Source organism: Gymnoscopelus microlampas (assembly GCF_963454915.1).
Source record: "Gymnoscopelus microlampas genome assembly, chromosome: 10".
In the NCBI taxonomy this organism is placed as follows: domain Eukaryota; kingdom Metazoa; phylum Chordata; class Actinopteri; order Myctophiformes; family Myctophidae; genus Gymnoscopelus; species Gymnoscopelus microlampas.
In genome coordinates, this window is record NC_139947.1 from 47,197,379 (window position 1) to 47,222,784 (window position 25,406).

The window sequence follows — 25,406 nt, forward strand, 5'->3', positions numbered from 1 at the left end:
TCTCTTCATTCATCTGCCTTCTGGTCCATGTTTCCCCATCATTGTCTCTTTACATAAACTCACTGGCGTTCGTTCACTCCCTGTCCATCCAACCCTCTCTCTCTCTCTCTCTCTGCAGATGGTGAGTGAGCTGAGGTCAAGCTGGTGGTTGTGAAGGTGCCGGCCTTGTTCCCCCTCCCTCACCCTCCTCACCCTCACCCTCACCCAGAGGAGTCGCCCGACTCAGCACCATGTCAGCCGGCGTGGCGGCGTGGCTCCCCTTCGCCCGGGCGGCGGCCATCGGCTGGATGCCCGTGGCCAACCTGCCCATGCCCGTGGCGCCCGCCGAGAAGCACAAGGGGAAGGACGAGGTGATCGTGCTCAACGTCAGCGGGCGGCGCTTCCAGACGTGGCGGAACACGCTGGACCGCTACCCGGACACGCTGCTGGGCAGCTCCGAGAAGGAGTTCTTCTACGACGAGGCGGCCGGCGAGTACTTCTTCGACCGCGACCCGGACGTGTTCCGCGCCGTGCTCAACTTCTACCGCACGGGCAAGCTGCACTACCCGCGCGGCGAGTGCATCACCTCGTACGACGAGGAGCTCTCCTTCTTCGGCATCATCCCGGAGATCATCGGCGACTGCTGCTACGAAGAGTACAAGGACCGCAAGCGGGAGAACGCCGAGCGGCTGCAGGACGACCTGGACGACGAGAACAAGGACATCAAGCCGCCCAACATGACCCCCCGCGAGGCCATGTGGCGCGCCTTCGAGAACCCGCACACCTCCACCATGGCGCTGGTCTTCTACTACGTCACCGGCTTCTTCATCGCCATCTCCGTCCTCACCAACGTGGTGGAGACGGTCCCTTGCAGCACGGCGCCGCACCACAAGGACGTCCCGTGCGGCGACCGCTACACGGTGGCCTTCTTCTGCATGGACACGGCCTGCGTCATGATCTTCACCGTGGAGTACCTGATGCGGCTGTTCGCCGCGCCCTCCCGCTACCGCTTCGCGCGCTCGGTGATGAGCATCATCGACGTGGTGGCCATCCTGCCGTACTACATCGGCCTGGTGATGACGGACAACGAGGACGTGAGCGGCGCCTTCGTCACGCTGCGCGTCTTCCGCGTCTTCCGCATCTTCAAGTTCTCGCGGCACTCGCAGGGCCTGCGCATCCTGGGCTACACGCTGAAGAGCTGCGCCTCGGAGCTGGGCTTCCTGCTCTTCTCGCTCACCATGGCCATCATCATCTTCGCCACCGTCATGTTCTACGCCGAGAAGGGCTCGTCGTCCAGCAAGTTCACCAGCATCCCGGCCTCCTTCTGGTACACCATCGTCACCATGACCACGCTGGGGTAAGAGACAGTCGCCGTGCCGACGCCACTCTTTGTTGTTTGTTGTTGATTGTTTATTGAATGGATCCCCATTGGCTGACGCCGTGGCGACAGCTAGTCTTCCTGGGGTCCGCGCTTTGAGCGTGCGTGTGCGCACGTGTGTGTGTGTGTGTGTGTGAGAGGTGTGTCAGCTGTGCCTGCATTAAATCAGTATCTGTGTGTGTTACACAGGTGTGTTTGATTATCATTTTAAGACTGGGAACGCATCTGTGTCATTTTTTGATTTCTTTGGCTATAAAAAAATAGCAGATCTACAAGCTCATAGCGCGGCACTCGGTGCCACGCTATGAGCTTGTATATCTGCTATTTTTGAATGGCCAAAGAAATCAAAAAATTACACAGATGCGTTCCCGGTCTTCATGGATTATCTGGTCCCATGGTTCGACTTGGAAACACATTCTCTAGTCAGAGAAACCAGTGACTGCAAAGGGAAGACCACAGATCACTGTTCAGAAAGCACGCTTTGCAAATCAGTGACAGAAAAGACATAGAAAAAATCAATTGGGAAGGTTTGTCTGATGTGATTTTGACCGCAGACACAGTATAGTCTTCTGGGACAAAGAGCAGCAGCAGCCATCACAATCTCCTATTTTCTCTCCGTAATGGCTGTGCCACAGTCTGGCCTTTGCACATCACCTGTGGGAGTAAAAAGGCAGGCAGAGAACGTACACAGATGGATGATATATTATAGAAGGGACCGATGGGGGAAAAGGTAGAAAACATTGCTGGGAAACGACGACAAAAAAACGAGAAGAGACGAGAGAGAGGGAGTGAAAGATAACACGACCTACAGTACAGTGCATACAGTTAGCTCTCTCCCCCCTTTCTATTGACTGTGGGTAGAAAGGAACACAATTTCAGAATGATCCAAAACATGGACTTCATGTCTTATACGAGTCCCTTCCCCCAGCATGCAGCACAACAAAGCAGCGCTTCCTGTTTTGTGAAACATACACTTGTTTGTTGTCGTTGGCCATGAAAATGGATTTCTTTATGCTGCAGCAGGGAATATACTAATGCTGTGCATGCATGTTCAAATGGCAAGGGGGGGTTGATCTGTTGTTTGCATTTCCACACTGACTGGGCATAGATAATTATTGTTATTAAAACGCAATCTCAAAAGGCAGCTAGGCCCATTTCCATTTTTTTTGCACTGCTAGGCCTGTATGCCTAGTTAAACCTGCAGCCCTGGGCCTGGGTAATTATTTCCTTTGCTTTTACAAACCCATAAATTGCCTTGAATTAGCTTTACAAAATGGAACAGCGTGCGTGGCGATGCATCGTTTCATTTTGTGAGCTGGGGGTCATCCTGACCTGGATTTTACATCATTTTTATGTCACTATATATTTCCTCCTGTCATTATATATCATAGTCAGTTTTACTGTGAGTGTAACCATACATACATACATCTCTCACAATCTGGGTTAATGTCTTAAAATGGACACATGCATATGTGCGTGTGTGTGCACGCATGCATACACACACACACGTGCACGCACGCACACTCACGGGTCTGCACCGTGTGTGGCACCGTCCGTCGGGCCTGGATGGGTAATATTCTCCTTTATGAGCAGCATACTGTGTTGTGATTGTGTGAGTCAGACCTGGAGGCTGACAAATTGCAGCATCCTCTGCTAAATGTCAGACAAGGAGGCCACGAATGGCTCTGAGCTCATTGCCACGCTGTCAGCATGTACACGATGATGGCCCACCACTTCCTCCTGCAGCTGGTTCTCTCTGGACAGCTCCTTCTGTGTGCTGTTAATGCACTGGTCCTCTTGATACTAATGAAGGCTCTGTTCCATTCTGGTCAGGGTGCTGATATTGTGCATGTTGGCTCACTAGAAACACTCCATTTTGGTTCCCAAATGGCCCCTTATGGTGGGGGTGTAACTCTGAGAGTGTACAAATGGAACCAAATGGACCCGTAAGGGTCCATTTGGTTCCATTTGTACACTCTCAGACTTATGGGGGGACAACCACTGTGCTACACTAAATGGAACAGAGAACACCTGTGAAGGAAGTAAGGAAGGGGCCCAATTCATTCCCAATATGGCTGCTGTGCATAGAGCCTATTAACCACTGTATGGGTAACTAACCGGAGTCCCTCAGGGCTCAATATTAGTGTATTTTCGGTTTTCCGTTATTGTGGGGAAAGCTTTCGCTGAAAATAGCAGATCGACAAGCTCACAACGCGACGCAACGCGCCGCGTTGTGAGCTTGTCGATCTGCTATTTTCAGCGAAAGCTTCCCCCACAATACCGATGCTGAGGTTTAAGGGGTTGCCTTCTCCAAAATGGCGATACAGGTCGCTCCAATGAACTGCAGAGGCCAATGAGGTATCTTGGTTTCTATATCTACAGTATGGTCACGCCCTATAGTAGCTGCGAAATAGAGGAAAGGGAAGTGACGTCAGTGAGTGTGTTGCAGGTTCAAAGGTGCTTATTCTGTGGATTTGGTGCCATTTTGTGGCCCAGGAGCTTGGAAAACGAATCATTTCATCATCATTTTGCACTTGGTCAGAAAAATGCATCACTGCATACGATCCGCCTCATAAACTCAATGCTGATACCTGTGTTGTATTGATTGATTGATTGAGTGAATACTTTATTAGACAGAAACGTAAACGGCACAAGGTACAGTCATTTGAGCTAAAAGGATAACACAAAAAACTAAAGTCCTAGCCAGGGACTTGTTTCCATTGTGGTCCTATGTATTCATCAACATAAACATGTGTGCAGCTACTAGTCAATGGAGGACTCCGCCACGCCCCCAAACACCCATGGATTCCTGTTTAGGGGTCCTTTGGCATGGACACATCTAGACACCATTGTGTTGAGAGACAAATGGGAAAAAAGAACCTCGTCATTCGCTCTGTGTATCAAATTGTTTGTCAAACTTAGTTCACATTCCGCACGCCTCAGTAAAACCCTCAAGTGTTAATTTAACTCTGAGAGTGCACAAATGTAACCAAATGGACCCTTAACATTTTGTACTCTCTCAGAGTTATAAATGGATAAATTAACAATGAGGGTTTCACCGTGGTGTAGGGCACACTGAACCAGATTTGATCCACGCTGAGGCTTGGTTTATTTACACCCTCTCACAATGTAGCTGCCCTTCTCCTCTCCTGGGCAGAGTGAGACCTGAGACACTGAACCGGTCTCCTGTTGCTGTTCACTGTGGCAGAGGAGGGTGTGTGTGTGTGTGTGTGTGTGTGTGTGTGTGTGTACGTGCGTGTGTGTTCAGGAGGTGGGGCTTAGCTCGGGCCTCATCAATAAACCAGGGTCTAGAAATGGGTGTCAGGGTGACTAATGATGTGGCCCACTACATCTGCTGACTAATGTAAACCTGCCTGACATTCTGCTCTCTGCTCGGGTTTACGTCATAAACACACTTCAGTACAGTACACACAAACATGGGCACACACTATTTCGTGCACACGTGCACACAACGCTGGCATGCACTGCTATAACCAATGCTTGTTCTGTTCTCACATGTGCGTGAGTGTCGTGTGTGTGTGTGTGTGTGTGTGTGTGTGTGTGTGTGTGTGTGTGTGTGTGTGTGTGTGTGTGTGTGTGTGTGTGTGTGTGTGTGTGTGTGTGTGTGTGTGTGTGTGTGTGTGTGTGTGTGTGTGTGTGTGTGTGTGTGTGTGTTGTCCCAGGGGACGTGAGCGATTGTGTTTCGATGTGTTCCACAGGGTCATTCCATTCCATTCAATGAGCTTAACTCATAATTCCTCTCCAGAGATTTATAAGCGAGCTGAGCAGCTCCACTGCCTCAGACTGGTCTTCCTGCCAGTGTTGATTTTGACAGCAGATTTTGATTCAGTTTTAGTCCTAGTCTTTTGAATCAAATTCCATTTAGTTTTAGTCATATTTTAGTCATCTGAAATGTTTTAGTTTCTGTCTAGTTTTAGTCGACTGAATATCATAAGATTATAGTCGACTAAATCTACAGTTGATTTATTCGACTAAAATGTTTTTTTTGATTATGCACTTGGTTGCAGGCTGAAAATAGCCGATCTACAAGCTCACAATGCGCGACGCGTTGTGAGCTTGTAGATCTGCTATTTTCAGAGCGCAACACCCGAGCGCAACCAAAACATAAAATGACTTGTCTTTTAGTTCTACTGGATCTCTTCTCCACTAGTCCCTCACTAACATTTTAGTCTAGTTTTTATTTGTTGACAAAATTGTCAATATATTTAGTCTTAGTTTTAGTCGTCATAGCTTAGTTTTTATTTAGTTTTCAGTCAGTGAAAAAAGGTAAATGTTGAACAGAAATCTTCTCTCCTGCGGGGGCCCCCCCCCATTTTTAGATGGGGGGGGCTGCGGCCAAATACATATCATTTTGGGCCTGAAAAAGTGCTAACCTTAAGTAAAAGAACTACTGATTAAGAAGGTATTTGTAGAATCAGCCTCAGGTCTTAATGGGTTAAGAGACAGAGCACATCTTGCAAAGATTATTATTTTTTGCTTGGATGTCTAGATCCTACAATTGCCTCTGTGTCTGCTCACACTGCAGTCTGGCTGTTTTATACTCCTTTACACACTATTACCATATTATCTGTATTCTCCTGTTTTAATTTACTGCTATCGTGTTTGCATTATCCCTGCTGTTTGTGCTATGAAGAGAAATGCAGTTATATTATGAAACATATTGTGTTTCCTGGGAAGTGTGTGTGTGTGTGTGTGTGTGTGTGTGTGCGTGTGCGTGCGCGTGTGAGCGAGCAATGTGCAGGCGGGTATTCAATCTCACTGACACAAAGACTGCCTCCTGATAACGGCCTACCTGTGCCACACACACACACACACACACACACACACACACACACACACACACACACACACACACACACACACACACACACACACACACACACACACACGCACTGCTTTGCCTGCTGTGGCTTTTATGACTGTATATATTGTTTATCCGACTATAATCCACACTGAATCAGAATACACAGTACCCCGGCAACAATAGGAAATGACTGAGCCATCAGGATGAATGGTTGTTGTTGAGTGCAGCCATAGCTCTCCTCTCTGGCCCTGGAAATGGAGGATGGTTTTGTTCCATCGAGTCAGAACAGAACAGGAGCAAAATGCAGGAGGTGGGGGTTAGAGAGAGAGAGAGAGAGAGAGAGAGAGAGAGAGGGAGAGAAAGGGAGAGAGAAAGAAAGAAGGGAGGTGAGTGAGGCATTGTTGATTTTGACAGCAAATTTTGATTTAGTTTTTAGTCATAGTCTTTTGAATAACATTCCATTTAGTTTTAGTCATATTTTAGTCATCTGAAATGTTTTAGTTTTAGTCTAGTTTTAGTCGACTAAATATCATAAGATTATAGTCAACTAAATCTACAGTTGATTTAGTCGACTAAAATGTGTTTTGGCGGTGCCTTGATGGCGTCGTAATGGCTAATTTTACACTTGTTTGCATGCTGAAAATAGCCAATCTACAAGCTCACAACACGTCGCAGCATAACATAAAATGACTCGTCTTTTAGTTCTACTGGATCTCTTCTCCACTTATTTTAAACTAGACATTTTTGTCTAGTTTGTATTTGTTTGGAATTTGAAATTGTCAATATATTTAGTCATAGTTTTAGTCATCATAGCTTAGTTTTTATTTAGTTTTCATCAGTGAAAAAAGGTCGAACATTTTTCGTCATAGTTTTAGTCGACGAAATCGACACTGGAGTGAGGAAGATGGCAATTCTTTTACACTAATAGTCATGGGCAGTGTAACGTGCAGTGATTAGTGTGACGTGTAGCATGGGATTAAGTTACTTGGACATTTTGTGTTACCTTCTAGTTTGATTGAATGTGCATGTTCTAATCACACCCTCAATGGCTGTAGGACTCAGGTGGTTCTCAACCAGTGGTCCGGGGACCACCAGTGGTCCTTGAGGGGGCTCCAGGTGGGCCCCAGCTAAATGATGGAGAGTTGGTAACCAAATGGACCCTTATTAGATCTTTAACTCTTTAGAGTCTAAAATGGAACCCATTCGGTTTCATTTTACACTCTCAAGAGTTACATTATTGTTAAACACCTGCAGTACTTGATTCAAGAATTGTTGTTTTTGATCAACGTTTGCCTGTTATCTCTCCTATATGGTACCAACATCAATACAGCATGGAATTGTGGGCAAAATCGTATCCAACGACAACAAAATAAGTCTTGGGGTCTGAGTGGCTAAATCTCATCAAATGGTGGTTCCGTGGCTCAAATGCCGAATAGATAATGGACCTTTTATATGAAAAGGGTTGAAAACCACTGCTCTAGGACATGAATGCTATCTATGCTGGTGGTTTTTATAAGGAGATGTCAGCATTTCCTTGTTAGTTGTTGTTACTCTGAGCTTTACTGCGTGGACGTTCTGTGCCAGAGCTCGGGTTAGCCTTATCGACAGTACTCCGCCTGCCTGTGACCAGCCAGTTATTTGCAATCTGCTGTTATCACATTGAGACAGGGGAAAACATCTGTGTCATCTTTGGCTATTCAAAAATAGCAGATATACAAGCTCATAGCGCGGCACCGAGTGCCGCACTATGAGCTTGTATATCTGCTATTTTTGAAAAATCCTGAACATTTTAGCAAATCTTTGAATTTTATATTTTTTAAAGCAAACATGTGTAATTCAAATCTTTGCTTCTGGGGATTCTACAAATGTCTTCTAAATCCTAAAGGTGGTTACACACCGGCGATTACGCGAATATACGCAAAATTCTGACTTGTTCCGAATAATTAAAAGATGCTTTTTCGCTCCATGGAAGCTTGCATTGACTTTATAAGGTTTAAAAAAAAAAACGTATTATTCGCATGAAAAAATCGCCCCCGGTGTGTGAGGAGCTTTACAGTTTAAAAAAAAAAAAAAAAACTTTTGTTGCTATATATATAGCAGCGGTTCTCAAACTTTTTCATGTAAAAGTTATATGTATGTGGCCGCGGACCGCTATCTGAAAATATTTTGTTTTAAAGATTTGAGTTAAAGATGTTCGCTTGAAAAGATATATATATTAAAAGATTTGCAAAAAAAATCCCAAAATAGCAGATTACAAGCTCATAGCGCGGCACTCGGTGCCGCGCTATGAGCTTGTATATCTGCTATTTTTGAATAGCCAAAAGTATAAAATAATGGTTAAAGCTAGAAATCTTAACATGACACAGATGCCTTCCCGGAATGAATGGGTTATTGTAGAGCAGCTTTACTCACCTGACGTTATCAGAAAAAAACTCTGATAAACCGTCTTCACCCTCCACCCTCCTCATCCCACAGCGGCACCACCATACCTGAGGCAGATTGGAACAGGAGGGCGCGTGGGGGGGGGGGGGGGGGCATCTTACGGTGCTATAGCTGGTTTTCAGTACTCGATGAAATGAACGTAAATCCTTTCAGCAGACACAGTGTATGTGTGTGTATGGAAGGCATCAAGGGATATTGAGGGAAAAAAGGTACTTGTGAGCGATTTGGCTCGTTGGGTTTGCTGTCAAAATTCATATTGAACTTTAATCCATTCAGACCTGGAATGCATCTGTGTCATTTTAAGATTTTTTTTTTAACTCTGTGCTTCTGGTGGGTCCCTGGAACAACATATTTTGAGATGGGGGGTCCGCGGGCAAATACATATCATTTTCGGGGGTCCTTGACATGGAAAAGTTGGAGCACCAGTTGATACAGCAACATACTGTTAGTTTTTTAGATATGTATTTGGCCACGGACCCCCATCTCAAAATGTTTTATGTTTTTATGTATTTTTTAAATAGCCAAAGAAATATTAAAATGACACAGATGCGTTCCAGGTCTGAATGGGTTAAAAAGGGAAGCACTAGTAGGATTTGTCATATTTGGGTAAAAGCCATTATCATAAAATATCTATAAAGAGAGTGAAGTGCTTGGGAAGAGAAGAGATTGGAGGGGAGAGAGCAGGGGGAAATAAAACAGTTGAGTCAGAGAGAAGCTAGTTTGTGAGTGCAAACACTAAAACCCAAAGCTTTTAACTGAAGTCAGGCTGACCTTTTTCAAGCTCATGTCGTCCTCCTTATCTGCAGTGGCAAACACAATAAATACAGCACAATGCCGAACACGATAAACCCAGACAAACTTTCAAAGAGTGATATTGAGAAATGAAACAGACGTGGTAGCAGGATTAGAGTTTCCCAAAATCCTAGCAAGCTTTTTTTTGGCTTCTACAGTTTCTTCCTCAAACTCTAGAGACATCTATTCGCTTGGCTTCCGTTTTAATACTCTAAAGATCTAATGATCTAGCTAGCACGACCCTTAGGCCAAAAATGTCCACTTGCACACAAGACATTGCTAGCAAAGCCATTTTGCCGAACCCATGAGACAGACGCGTCGCTAGGTCTCTACTAGGTCGGGGGCTTAGCCCCGCAGGCAACGGGCACATGCACGCGCGCGCAGCGCGCGTGCATGTGCCCCTCCTCCCGCGCGCGCGCGAAGCGCGCGCGCGCGTTTTTTTTCGCGGATTTCGCGGATTAGGGTGCTTTTTTCCCCGTTTTTTGTTACTTTATTTCGGTTTTAGGGTTAGGGGTAGGGTTAGGTTAGGGTGATAGATATATCATTCAAAAAAAAAAAAAAAACCTTTTAATTTTTTAATTTTTAATTTTTTTTTATTGGTGGCTTTGGACAAAACATTGGTGGCTATAGCCACCGAAGCCCACCCCTAACGACGCCACTGCCATGAGACCAGAAAATACTCCCTTTCCCTAAATCTGATGGGGCAGATTTCCATGAATCATTCATTCTCTCTAGAGCAGTGCCTCTCAAACTTTTTCATGTCAAGGACCCCCAAATTGACACCTAGTAGCCTGCGGACCCCCATTTAAAAAGATATGCCAGGTACCCCCATAAGAGAAGATTTTTTTACGGCTCAAATAGTGATTCTCAACCATTTTCATTTCAAGGACCCCCAGTTTGACATGCATTAGGCTACGGACGCCCATTTAATGGCATTTCTATCTCTGGGACCCCAATTTATATTGTAAAATCAATGTTAATTTAACTCTGAGAGAGTGTACTCAAATGTTGTCCTAACTATCCTAACTATATCCTAACTATCTATCATTTAGCTGGGGACCCCCTAGAACTCCCTCAAGGACCCCTGGGGGTCCCCAGACCCCACTTTGAGAACCAATGCTCTAGAGCAGCCATCCCCAACCCGTGGGCCGTGGTTGGCTGTGAGGATATTTATAATAAATACACGGTAAAAAGACTATCGAGGTGTTTTTTAGGGTAGGGAAGGTATCGGATCTAATATATTTGCAGATTTGTAGGAGTTAAAACAAACTGGGTTGGAGGATTACATTTACTGCATAATAATTTAAAAGGGGGGAAAGGTGCCGTCAATGTACAGTCCCCTAATAATATAATCATTACCATCCCATTATGACTCAGTAATTGAAAGGAACGATCCAATATAGGAGGGCAGGAAATGGCGAAATGGGGGAGAGGGGCAAGAAGAGCATCCAAAAACGTTGTTTAATTCTGGTCCACATTTTAAGAGTCTGTCGAGAGAGAGCCTTTTTAAATTCGACACATTCGGGTCGTCGAGCTCAATCTCCTAACAAACAGGGACGCTGTGTTGCGTGGCACGATTCTTGGCTCGCTTGACACATCAGCTTAACCCTTTAAGACCAGGGAAGCATCTGTGTCATTTTAAGATTTCTTTGGCTATTCAAAAATAGCTCATAGTGCGGCACCGAGTGCCGCACTATGAGCTTGTATGTCTGCTATTTTTTTAAATCATGAACATTTGTGCAAATCTTTGAAGATATATTTTTCAAAGCGAACATTTATAACTCAAATATTTGCTTCTGGGGATTCTACAAATATCGTTTAAATCCTAACAGTTTTTGAAAAAAACGTATGTTGCTATAATATCAGTGGTTCTCAAACTTTTTCCATGTCAAGGACCCCCAAAATGATGTGTATTTGGCCGCGACCCCCATCTCAAAATATGTTGTTCCAGGGACCCCCCAGAAGCAAAGATTTGAGTAAAAAGAAAATCGCTTTAAAAAAGTATATATATTCAAAGATTTGCACAAATTTTCACGATTTTTCAAAAATAGCAGATCTGCCGCGCTATGAGCTTGTATATCTGCTATTTTTAAATAGCCAAACAAATCTTAAAATGACACACATGCTTTCCCTTCCCCGGCCTTAAAGGGTTAAACCAATTGGTCCCGACGGTCTCCTTTGAATGTGCTCTCACATAGTGCAAAACACGTCCGAGCCTTCCTCTCTCTCTCTCTGTGCATCTCGTCTTGTTTACGGGCTCCATTAGATCTCTCCGACTGATGAAGGCTGTAGGCTGTATTGATGAGAGGTGTTAGCAACGAGGCTGTGTTGCGTGTCATTAGCGGGACGGGCAGGCAGGCGGGGCTATGATTAATATCCTAATCAGAGCGCAGCTTCGTCTGATCAGTAGTGACGTCCCGCGAGATCAATACACACTGCTCCGTCTCCCGGACAACCACACAGAAGACCTTCTTATTGCATGTGTGGAATACTACGCTGTTGGCTAGCAGTTAACCCAGTCAATCCGGGAACGCATCTGTGTCATTTTAAGGTTTCTTTGGCTATTCAAAAATAGCAGATCTACGAGCTTGTAGATCTGCTATTTTTGAAAAATCTTGAACATTTGTGCAAATCTTTGAATATGATTTTTTTTTGAAAGCGAACATTTGTAACTCAAATCTTTGCTTCTGGGGGGTCCCTGGTACAAAAGATTTTGAGATGGGGTGGGGGGGTTTCCTAAAAATGTTTTTTTTAAATCCTAACAGTATGTTGCTATATCAGTGGTGCTCCAACTTTTCCATGTCAAGGACCCCCAAAATGATATGTATTTGGCCGCGGACCCCCCCCCCATCTCAAAACATGTTGTGTGTATTTGTCCAGGGACCCCCAGAAGCACAGATCGGAGTTAAAAATGTTTGCTTTAAAACATATATATTCAAAGATTTGCACACATTTTCTAAGATGTAAAAATAAATAGCAGATCTACAAGCTCATAGAGCTATGAACTTGTAGATCTGCTATTTTTTAATAGCTTCAAAATATCTTAAAATGACACAGATTCGTTCCCGGTCTCAATGGATTAAAGATCTGTGCTGATGGACAGGGGTGTGTTTGCGCGCGCGTGTGTTTGTGTGTGTGTGTGTGTGTGTGTGCACACGCACGCATGTGCGTGAGCAGGGTTTGCCTGAATGTGTACATACGATTCCACCCCCCTCCCCCCATGTTCCTGATTTATACTCAGTCGCTCGCTTGTAGATCGTCTGTTTTCGTCGCGACAAACACACACAATGCGCAGCCAAGTGTAAATGAAGCTTTCCCCCTCTACGCCCGTCATCTTGTCGGTAGATTTATCGCACATTCATCTCGGAGCCAACTGCCCGTGGAAAGTGAGGATCGATGGAGATGAGTGAGTATTGATAGGCCCGTGCATTGAGATCGGAGGAGGAGGCCGTTGTTGCGGCTCACTAATTGGAAGCCTTTTACAAAGAGAGAAACGGCAGCTAAAGGTGATCTCACTGATCCCGCCGTGTTGGATTTATGGGAACGGTTCAGTTGAAGACGGCCTCTATCACACAGTGATTGAGGTTTTAAGGGGTTAAGGGTGGCGGGTGGGACAACCTTTTCCTCAGATCGTTGAACACAGCATCATCATGCTCTGCTGCGTCTTCTAATTGGGAACCTTTTTGACATCGCATCGGCTTTGAACCAGTGGCTAATTTCACATGTTTGTGCACAGCCTGTCAAGTGAAAATCCTGAGTGTTCATGTACCTCTGAGAGTGTACAAATGTAACCATAGGGGCGGCAGTGGCTCAGGGGTAGAAGTGGCCGGGTAGAGTGAACTGGAAACCGCAAGGTTCCCAGTTCGATCCCGGGCTTGGGCGCTCCCCCAGAGTTGGTGTCGAAGTGTCCTTGAGCAAGAAGCTGAACCCCTAATTGCTCCCGATGAGCAGTTTGGTCCCTTGCATAGTTTCCTCCGCCATCGGTGTATGGGTTAATGGCACAATCAATGTAAAGCGCTTTGGATAAAAGCGCTATATAAATGCACCATTTACCATTTTTACCATGTGGCAAATACATTTCAGCATGGCATCGTTCCAGAGAATTTACGTTATTGTTATATGCCCGTATGCCACTGTTTCTCGATATCGGGTTCGGGAACAACCAACCAAGCGTCCCAAAATGGACCCTTAAGGTCCCATGTTCTATTCCCGGCCTCGGAAACGTCCCTGAGCAAGACACTTAACACATCAAGTGCCAGAGTTTTTTTTTAACCCATTGAGGCCAGAGGCGATTCTTAAAAATGTTTTCTAATTCTTAACAGTTTTTTGAAAAAAAAAATCGAAAAATATTTTTTTCAAGATTTTTCAAAAATAGCAGATCTACAAGCTCATAGCGCGGCACTCGGTGCCGCGCTATGAGCTTGTAGATCTGCTATTTTTGAATAGCCAAAGAAATCTAAAGTGACACAGATATCCCCCCCCCCCCCACGTGCTCAAGTCTGACCACTTAGCAATCAGCTGGCTGAAGCTGAAAAAAACAGAATGTCCCCCTTGGGATCAAATAGGTCTCTAAATAATTAATCAACTCTTGAGAGTGTACAGATGGAACCCAAATGGACGCTCGCTTGCATCACTGACGTTATGCCCTATGGGACGATGATTTGGTCTGTGTACAGTGTGCAGCCTGAGTCCCAGACACAGACATACATACATACATATATAGCGTGCTGCTGCCTGGGGTTTTTATATTGTTTGTTATATAAATGTATTCATCAGCATGGCTTTCTGTAACACCACTGACCTCCATGTGAACTTAAGCTGATACTGTAGTGATTCATCACCGGTTGGCTCTCCTGGATGAATGGGGATGTCTGGTAGCTGTTTCACACACACACACACACACACACACACACACACACACACACACACACACACACACACACACACACACACACACACACACACACACACACACACACACACACACACACACACACACACACACACACACACACACACACACACACACACACACACACACACACACACACACACACACACACACACACACACACACACACACACACACACACACACACACACACACACACACACACACACACACACACACACACACACACACACACACACACACACACACACACACACACACACACACACACACACACACACACACACACACACACACACACACACACACACACACACACACACACACACACACACACACACACACACACACACACACACACACACACACACACACACACACACACAGATCGAGAGAATCTCTCCAAACAAACACCTGGAGTGACCCCTTCTTGTTGCTATAACCTCCCCTCACTTCCTCATCCTCGTCCTCCTCCTCTTCAGCCCTCTCCTCTCTCCTCTGTGTGACCTCTGGAGTCCAGGGTTGTCTGTCTGGACGGAGAGGAGGTACACGAGGAGAGGACGCGTCCTGGGCTGCCGTCTCACAGGCAGACGGCCCCCGCTGACCCTGGTGGTCCTTCTCGCAAAACAAACAATCAAACAATATGTTCACCCTCCCTCACCTTGTGCTTTTTGTGTCTCTGTCTCTGCACTGTGTTCTCTCAAAGGGCTTTTATTGGCATGAGAACACATATGTTTACAGTCAATTAAAATCCTGTGTGGATATTTAGTCTATTAAGACCGGGAACGCATCTGTGTCATTTTACATTTCTTTGGCTATTCAAAAAATAGCAGATATACAAGCTCATAGTGCGGCACTATGAGCTTGTATATCTGCTCCGCTCCAGTCTGATCACTGCATCAGACTGGAGCGTGGAAAGACGTCGAGGCAACGCAAGGTTGTGAACATGTAGATGAGCAGTTTTCACACCGTTGTACGAGCACTTCACCCATTTTCAACAGTATCTTCATATAACGGGTCCTTTCCCTGGCTAGTCATTCGTTGGTGGGCTATGGACAGTTCAGAAACCTGCCTACAGTACCAATGACATCATCGATGGGGATTCCAAGCTAAGACAGCCTTTCTCTTCCTGGAAAGTTAACATGTACCATTAAAGGTAGGGTAAGTGATTTGCGTTGTTTAAAATAAGTGTTAAATAGCTCTATATTCTGATAGTACTCATTGCTATAGAGTGTTTGTTCAGTATTAGGAGTCTCCTTGTCTCTCCACCTTTTTATTAAACAGAAAATGCATTTTCGTTTCAGTTTCAGTTTAATTTCCAATTTTATCCAATCAGGATAGAGAACTCAATCAGGATACAGATTAAACAAGTGAAATTGGAAGTGATGACACTAAGAAATGAGCAGACAAAATTGGAACTGGAACACTATACAAATTAAGCTTAAAAATGGGTACTTTCTCCTGATTGCCTGAGATTTTGACACCTACCGAAAAATGTATTTTCTGTTTATTAAAGAGCTGGAGAGACATGGAGACATCTGTTACTGAACAAACACTCTATAGCAATGATTACTATCAGAATATAGTATTTTAACCTTTTAACAAAATACTTTTTGTTTTAACCAAAACATATCACTTACCCTTCCTTTAAGTAAGTGTGTAAGAACAATGGCTTCTATTTCAGCATATAAAAAAAAAAAAAAAAAATCTTGTTTGAAATGACCAAACCTGCCTACCGATGATGTCACTGGTAGACAGGTTTCTAAACTGTCCACAACCGTCCTCTGAGACACAGACCAAGTTGACAGCAATGGTACTATCTAATAATGAACGTGAGTAACTTGAGGACCAATTCTATGAAGATGGGTTGAAAATGGTAAAAGTGGTCCTTTAGAGTGTGTGTCTGTCTGTCTGTCGTCACTTCCAGCTGCTGAGGCGTACAGTATGTACGTGGTTTGTGTTCTGTTCTTTAACTCTGTGTACAGTACGTCGCTAAGTTAATTATATGGCTCTGCGTTTAGTTCAAACCCCCGAGGGGGAATGTACAGTGCAGTACAGTGAATGATTACACTGGACGGGGTTCTACTGCACATGCAGAATAATAATCACACCGTGGCCATTTTCTCGCTTTGCTCGTTTCTTTGTAGGTACATGGGAATAGTCAGCAATCCTTTTCAGCCTTCTGCAAGTACCTGTGATTAGAAATTATCGCCCGTGGTTATTGTGCTCATCAAGCAGGTTGCGAATCAGCCTCTAACCTCTTTGTGTACATAAAACGTAAATAGTTCAGAGTCCACACTATACAGCCTGGAGATGAAAAGCAAAACGAGGCCATTTGTAAAAAAATGAGTGTCAAAAGGGTAAACTGTATGCTAACTATCACAGAGGGTGCCTGCTGCTTGTGTTTTTGTGTATCAGTATAAGGTCGGAGCGGTCGTTAGCGTTAGCATCTCTCCCCTTGTGAAAGCTCCTTTCAGCACTCACAGACCTTTGTACCGTTTTGTTCTTGTTTGTTTGCTTTTGCCCTCGTTTCACATGGAGATCATTCTGGATGGTTGCCCGTGTTTTGAAAGGTGTGTTTGAGCGCCCCGGCTTTCAAGCCAGTTTGAGATGTATTCGCCTGCCTGCCTGCCAGCCAAGCAGTGGTGGAAAAAGTACTCAATTTCTTTTTATTACTTAAGTAAAAGTATCAATACTGCGATGTATGTGTGTGTGTGTGTGTGTGTGTCCGCGTGTGTGTGTGTGTGTGTGTGTGTGTGTGTGTGTGTGTGTGTGTGTGTGTGTGTGTCCGCGTGTGTGTGTGTGGAGGAGTGTTCAATGTGAACATAGAGGGCACTTGACAGAGAGGGTCTTTCAGTAAAGGTGTTCTTCACATGGCCGCGCCCCTTTTGTCATTGACGTGCCGTGCCATGCATGCAAATGCTTACCTTGTCATTGGAACCACCACGTCCGGACTAACTTCAATCTAAACTAACAGTGTTAAAGTGATTGTACGAGCAGAACGACCAATATGTGCCACACGTGCCTGTGAGAAATACATTACGACCTCTCTCTCTCTCTCTGTTCCTCTCTCTCTGTTCCTCTGTCTCTCTCTCTGTCTCTCTCTGATTGCATTTAGACATAGGGTCCATTTGTGCCCGGTATACGTTTCCCACTCCGCCAATTTAATTACCAGACGCTGGTCTCAGAGCCGCGTCATTATCGGTTTCCAGAGCAGTGTTCAGCGCTAACATCCTGGAGAGGGCTGTTTATCAGAGCCCTGTGGGGAGGGTTCGAGGACAAATCCTATACTAGCTGAACAGCTCCCTTAGCCTCCAGCCGTCCGTTCTCCAGTCATCACCGGTCTGACGGCAGGCGGACAGACAGACGGACTGCGTTGGAAGTCCTTGAAAGGATGTAGGCGGTAGTGATGAGTGGGCCGACCCGTAACCCGCGGGACCCACGGGTCAACCCGCGGCGCGGGTGGGTCGAGTCAGGATTTCAGAGGCAATTATGCGGGCTGCAGGTGAGCGGGTCAGCCGCTCTCACACGCAAAAATAAAAATCACATGCTCTTGTTTTGTCTTTATTCCTAATAAGAATAAGAATAATAACAATAAAACAGTTTGAATACACTTGGGGTGTATACTTGAAGATTATTTTCCTTCATGATTTTACCGATTTTCTTTTTTTTACCGCAGGTCGCGGGGCGGGTTGAGCCATAGATTTATATATGGGTTCGCGGGGCGGGTTGAGGCGGGTTGGGTTCCGTGGCGTCATGAAAAAACCCGATCCGCACATCACTAGTAGGCGGATTTGCTCGTCAGTCATGTACTAGCCTGTGTGTGTGTGTGTGTGTTTGTTTGTGTTTGTGTGTGTACTCAGGGGCGTAGCAACAAATTCTGGGCCCGACAGTTTGCAATATTTTCCGCAGAACTTTTTGACTTCCGACTACAACAGACTGCCAGTCTGTTGTAGTCTGAAGTAGTCTGTTTGGTGGAGGCCACCTTTAGACCATTTGTTCTCAAAGTGGGGTCCGGGGACCCCCAGGGGTCCTTGGGGGAGTTTCCAGGGGGTCCCCAGCAAAATGTGTTAAAATAGCACCACAATCATTTTAACCACTTTAACCCATTAAGACCTGGAACTGTGTCATTTTTGAATATATATATTTTTAAAGCAAACATTTTTAACTCAAATCTTTACTTCTGGGGGTCCCTGGAACAAAATATTTTGATGGGGGTCCGCGGCCAAATACATATACATTTTGGGGGTCCTTGACATGAAAAAGATAGAGCACCACTGATATAGAAACATACCTTTTTCAGAAAACTGTTGGGATTTAGGAGACATGTAGAATCGGCTTCAGGTCTCAATGGGTTAATATAGCATCACAATCATTTTAACCGCTTTAACCTTTTATACTTTGGCTATTCAAAAATAGTAGATATACAAGCTCATAGCGCAGGCGGCACCGCGGCATTTTGGCGGTCTTTGACATGAAAAAAGTTTGAGAACCACAGCTTTAGACATCTCTGCACGGCGCTGGTTTGTGGCGGCTGTATTCCCAGGAGCAGAACACAGCATCACTTAGTCAGGCCATTGTTCTGGTGATTCAGAGAGGAGCGCCCCCCCACCCCCCCCCCTGATTTAACGGGCTTCGGGGCAAAACACTTAGGACAACCGCCTTGAAAAAGTACTGTAAACAAGGGACAGATTAGAGCGGGCCCGGCGTATTGTCTTTCCGCCGGGCCGACGTGGCCATTATGGTAGTAGATAATGGGCCGACTGAAAGGAATGTGAGTGATATATATTCTTGGTTGATGTAGGCCAAATTATCAAAAATAAATGGGATCTGATTTCCCTGTAGAGAGAGTGATAAACGCACGGGCTGAATGACTCTGATTAATCTTCCCAGATTCACAAGACGAGGCTTTTATAACCCATTAAGACCTGGAACTGTGTCATTTTTAGATTTGAGCTGAAAGGCATTATTTTACACTTTGGGCTATTCAAAAATAGCAGATATACAAGCTCGTATATATGAGCTTGTAGATCTGCTATTTTGAAAAAAACTTGAAAATGTGTGCAAATCTTTGAATATATATATATATTTTAAAGCGAACATTTTTAACTCAAATCTTTGCTTCTGGGGGGTCCCTGGAATAAAATATTTTGATGGGGGTCCGCGGCCAAATACATATCATTTTGGGGGTCCTTGATATGAAAAAGATTGAGCACCACTGATATAGAAACAAATACGTTTTTCAGAAAACTGTTGAGATTTAGGAGACATGTAGAATCGGCTTCAGGTCTCAATGGGATAAAGGGACGACATTGTTCCATTTATTTGTGCTATCTCACTGATGTCTCTCTCTCTCTCTCTCTGTGTGTCTCTGTCTCTCTCTCTCTCTGTGTCTCTCTGTGTCTCTGTGTGTCTCTCTCTCTTTCTCTCTTTCTCTCCGTCTTGGCGTACCATAATTCATAAACTGTGTCTGTGTGCTGATTATCCAGGGTGACAAAAGCAATTGTTCTGCCACAGTAAATTTGTTGGGATTAATGCCAGTCTAGGGAGCTGTGTGTGTGTGTGTGTGTGTGTGTGTGTGTGTGTGTGTGTGTGTGTGTGTGTGTGTGTGTGTGTGTGTGTGTGTGTGTGTGTGTGTGTGGACCAGTGGTTCTCAAACATTTTCATGCCAAGGACCCCCGAAATTCATATGTATGTGGCCGCGGACCCCCACCTGAAAATGATGTTGTGACAGGGACCCCCCAGAAGAAAAGATCTAAGTTACAAATGTTCGCTTTAAAATATCTATATTCAAAGGTTTTGCAAATTTCCCTGATTTAAAAAAAATAATAGCAGATCTACAAGCTTGTAGCGCGGCACTCGGTGCCGCGCTATGAGCTTGTAGATCTGCTATTTTTGAATAGCCAAAGTATAAAAGGTTAAAGTGGTTAAAATAACTCTGATGCTATATTATCACATTTTGCTGGGGACCTCCTGGTATCCCCCCCATGGACCCCTGGGGGTCCCCGGACCCCACTTTGAGAACCAATGGTGTGACTCCACCTCTCCTCTCCTCTTCATCAACTCTTTCATTCAGCCAGCTGTGTTCCATTAAGGGACATGTTGGTGACAGGTCAACATGACCCTACACGGTGCTTTCACGCCTTTGCTTGTTTAGTCTGGGTTACAGTGAACCCTGATGCATTCATACCCAAAGCCAAATGGCTTTTTTGGGATAGTGTTATAAAAAGAGAAGCCATAATTGGATCCCAATTTGAACCAAAGAACCTGGCCTGGCGTAGACAGACTATATCACTGCATGGATATGAGTCTGGTGCTTCCATGAGGATGTTTTTTTCCCCAAGGGGCGGGATCAAAACAATGACCCTCGACGCAATTGGTTAGACCTACAACCAACTACCAATTACAGTCTCCCATATTCAAATACTGGGCCCTGATTGGTCACACACGTCTTGTGGAGCAGGAAATGGATTCTATATGGAGCGGTGCCAGACCCAAATCGCAGAGTGCAATTTTTTTTTGCACTCGCAGATTCGTCTGGTCCCAGGCTACAAAGAACCAGCATCCCTGTATGAAGTGGATATCTGGCAACCACGTTGCCTAGCAATGAATGCTGAGGTCTTCAAAATGTTCAAAATGATCAAATAATCCAAACTTTCTCTGACATGTGCTCGCGTTTGTTTCTCTCAACGATCTCGACTGGAAAGTAACTAAGTACATTTACTTACAGTAAGTACAATTTTGAGGTATTGGTACTCGCATTTCCAATACTTTTACTTCTACTCCACTACATCTTTGGTCCAAATATTGTACTTTTACTCCACTACATTTATTTGAATGTATTTCGTAGATTTAGATTATTATTACAACACATACATTAAGCACTTCAGCCCCTATATACATTTAGGCCATTTGAAAATAGCAGATCGCTCACCAGTATGTACAGATAGATGTAGGTTGTGCCCTTCACGAAGCTAAGAGCCAACTTTTTCTCCCCCAGACTACTTCTTCTTCTTGGGGGGATTACCCATGCCGCGGCGGGATTAGCGCTGCCATGTGCCAACCCACAGCACCAGCACTGTGTGGAAGAGAGTATAAAAGTCAAGTCACGACTTAACTTCACTAATAGATTTTCATAAGCCCTTTCCCCCCCCCCCTTCAAAGGGTTGACTGGTTGGTGGCAAATATTAATTCATTCTTCTGTTAGCTCTTCTCACGAGCAAGTCCCCCCCCCCCCTCTCCACCCCCCCTACTCCCCCCAAGCGCTCTGGAAGCTAGCAGGCCACGGTCCACTACCGCTAAGATAGGAACGACTCCTTCAAGGAGTTTTTTTTGCCGACCTCATTTCAAAGCCAGAGACAGATGGGACTGAATTATACTTTGATATTATGAACACTGAATTAACACATCGTAGCTGTCGAGGGCAAGACACCTCGTATCTCCATATTTCAACTTGTGTTTTTGTTTTAAATGAATGCCCTACTTCATCATACAAGAGTGTTGCGCAAAAGTAGTGAATAATAACAGATCTAGATCTGCTATTTTCACTATTTTAAAATGTTTTTTAAGATAATGAAGGATTTTGGACATACACGGTTTCCACCCGATGGCAACAACAACATGCATGACTTGGCCCGCCCCCCAAAAAAGAGGAGCTCAGCGTTAAGTATACTGTGTTCAGTGTTTTAGCCGGTGGCTATGGCATGTAGATTTAGAGGCAGCTCCCCCAAGGCTATAGAGGGATTCCGCCGCCCGAAGGCATCGTTTTACTGCTCTTAACAAATCACAGTTGGGATGTACAGTCGTGAAAATCACTGGAGCTTGGCTTGCTCATGGAATCCCGTGCAGGGCCATAACCTCAATTCACTTTCACATGAGAGGGACACTTGGCACATTTACGCGACTGTGGGGACCAAAAAAATAGATTTTGTCGGAAGGTATCCGAGCAGGGATGCAGGTAATTGAGGTGCAATCCAGCGGACATGACACTTGCTTCAATAAGCATATTCACTGTACTGTAATGCAGGGGTCTTCAACGGGGGGACCGGGACCCCCAAGGGGGTCCTCAGAGTTACTACAGGGGATCCGCCAAATCTTTTTGTGATAGGATTTTTTTTTTACATTAACCACTTGAACCCTAGCATCCCTTTTCTGGGGAGAACTATAGCCAAAAATAGCAGATCTACAAGCTCACAACGCCTCGAGCTGCGAGGCGTTGTGAGCTTGTAGATCGGCTATTTTTGGCAAAGAGTTATAGGTGTAGAGGGGAAAAAAAGAGCAGAAAAGTTTAACTGAAACACAATTTTATACAATATAGAGGGGGTCCCTCCTTCATCTCTCTCTCAGCTAGGGGGTCCTTGGCCTGAAAAAGTTGAAGACCCCTGCTGTAATGTATGGAGGAGATGGGGAAAGGAGATGTACACATGGTTGAGATGATGGGGAGGAAGAGAGGAAGACGAGGGAATGTCATGGCGCTCAGATTCTCAATAGAAAAAGACTCGAGAGAAGATTTCTATTTTTGTTCCAAAACACTATTATGTTTTGTCTGTATAAATATGTTTTTTCTTTATAAATCATACCTGAGATTGACTTTCCATTCTGCAAAACTATCTTTTTGTTCATTGATACGAATTCATATTGATATTCGTGAGTATTTCGTTTTGGAAGAAAGCATAAATAAATATATGATACATATACTGTACACAAACTCATCCCTCATACTACAGCTATGGCAGTTTACTTTAAACATTCGTGGCCAGAATTGAAAGCGTGGGAATGATCAGTAAGCTTTCCTGAAAGGTGATTCACTTTCGGATGGAAAAGGTCAAGGTCCAAATTTGACCTTATTCTCTCTCTCTCTCTCTCTCTCTCTCTCTCTCACTGTCTCTCTCTCTCACTCTCTCTCTCTCTCCCTCTCTCTCTCTGTCACTCACACTCTTTCTTTTTAGGGGGGTGCGACCCCCTGTCCGTCCGTACGTCCGTACGTCCGTGTGTGTGTCCATCTGTCCGTTAGCAGCTAATATCCGGCACCGTTGGCCCGGTCACTGCGAAACTGTGCACACACACTCCCTGGATGCCAATTCAGAACCTCTGCCCCAATTGTTTCACATGGGCCTGTTATAGCGCCACCAGGAGGCCAATTTGTGCAGAATCCATCTATATATACATTTCTAAACCCAAAACCCCCCAAAAAAACCTGCCACTGTGTGGGACTAAACACAAAAACAACATATCAATGTCACTAACAAGACACGCCACAACGTGCAGAATTACTACGCGCAGTCTGTAGGCCACTTCATTTTGCTCAGCACACATCTGCCCCCTCGCAGCATAATTAATTGCGGCCAACACAAACTCACAACATTACAGTCGGCCATGTTGTTCCTTAGCGTCATCGCCGACCACCGCCCAACGAGACCCAAGTGAGGTCAGACAACACACTCCATATTTGGGCATAGCTCCATTGGGAACATCTCCTATTATGGCGTTATATAACCGCCCAACGAGACCCAAGTGAGGTCAGACAACACACTCCATATTTGGGCATAGCTCCATTGGGAACATCTCCTATTATGGCTTTATATATTATAGAGACCAACAAACACAAAGCACCGCGCAGCGGCTAGGGGGGAGGGGCGCGCAGCGCCCCGACCCTCTAGTTTTTTACATTACTCCTACAGATTTTATCCAAACGTCATGCAAATCGGTACACAGCATCTCTATAGTCATGTGATCAACACGGATTTGTCCGATTTCCCATATTCCATCCTGATTGGCTACGGTTGGCTTCCAAAGTTTGCAGGATTGGTCCGTAGTAGGCATGTAACGATTTATCGTATATCGATTTAAATCGATTCAAAGTGGTGACGATTTAAATCGATGCAATAAAATATGACATCGCGATGCAACCAGCAGAGGGCGCAATCGAGTCAGACTCCCTACCTTGTTCTCCGCCTACTATTTTGTCCCCTCAGGGCCACCATAGCTGCCTGCGTCCGTCTCTTCTTCACTCACTGAACAGCCGGCTATGAACGGCAGAGTGGGGTTCACGTCCTCTCAGGCTATGAAATCTAAACAACTAGGCGATCGCACTGCATAAAGAGGGAAATGTGCGTCGCATGTAAACATGTTTATTTGATTGATGAATTGCCCAAACTATACCGTTTACCCCCTCCCCCGTCTGACGACGTTGTTAGCTGTTGTTAGCCTGTCGGATTTAAACTCTGTAGGAAACATACAACTGATAAGGCTTAATGAAAACGGCTAATTCTGGAGCCCCTCGGTGCGGCTGCAGAGTATTCAATTCAATTCAATTCAATTCAATTTTATTAAAGTGTCAAATCACAACAAGTTGTCTCAAGACACTTTACATGTAGAGAAGAGACCCGACAATCCCACCCTGAACAAGAGTACAATGAATAATAATCTAATTTAATAATTTAACAATTGTATCAGACCGCTGACAACACCAAATTCTTTTCAGCACTGTCTTTCAGATATATAGCGAATTTCATTGATATTAATCAATTAATTCTTATCTAATCTCATTTGGAGCAGTTTAAAACAGTTTCCCTTATTACTGTACATAAATGTGTTGTTTTATACAGAATGCTGAGAATGTAGCATAGATAAAAAAAAACTTGTAAATCCCAAGGCTAAGCCTTAGTTTGTTTATTTGAAGGTTTTCTTTATAATTTATTTCATCTGGGATATATGTTTTAAAATTCATTTATTTCATAAGACTTATATATTTAAAGTTATTATTTTACAAATAAAAAAGTATATGTCTTAATGTGACAGTTAATGCATGTACCTCGTGAATAAAAAGGCTTTATTTAATTTCATGTATTAAAAAGAGGATAAGAGAAAATATATTTTTTTAAAAATACATGATTTTTGTAAAATAAATAATCAAGGTTTTCAATTATTTGTCTGGAAAATAAATGTGCTAAAAAAATCGTTAAAAAATCGTGAAGAATCGTATCGTGAACCTCGAATCGTGATTCGAATCGTATCGTGAGTTGAGTGAATCGTTACATGCCTAGTCCGTACAGTACATACTGTACAACATACGTTTC

At 44.4% G+C, this 25,406-nt stretch overlaps 1 protein-coding gene across 1 annotated transcript in view; it reads left to right on the top strand.

Annotated features, from left to right (window-relative positions):
* Positions 1 to 230: 230 nt before the first annotated feature.
* The window catches only part of kcnd3 (potassium voltage-gated channel, Shal-related subfamily, member 3), a gene marked incomplete at both ends in the record, with an annotated part of 255,647 nt that continues 230,471 nt past the window's right edge, over positions 231 to 25,406 (top strand). The window contains one exon of the mRNA XM_084068356.1: positions 231 to 1,336. Within this exon, the coding sequence (XP_083924482.1) occupies positions 231 to 1,336 (1,106 nt within the window). The remainder of the gene's footprint in view (positions 1,337 to 25,406) is intronic.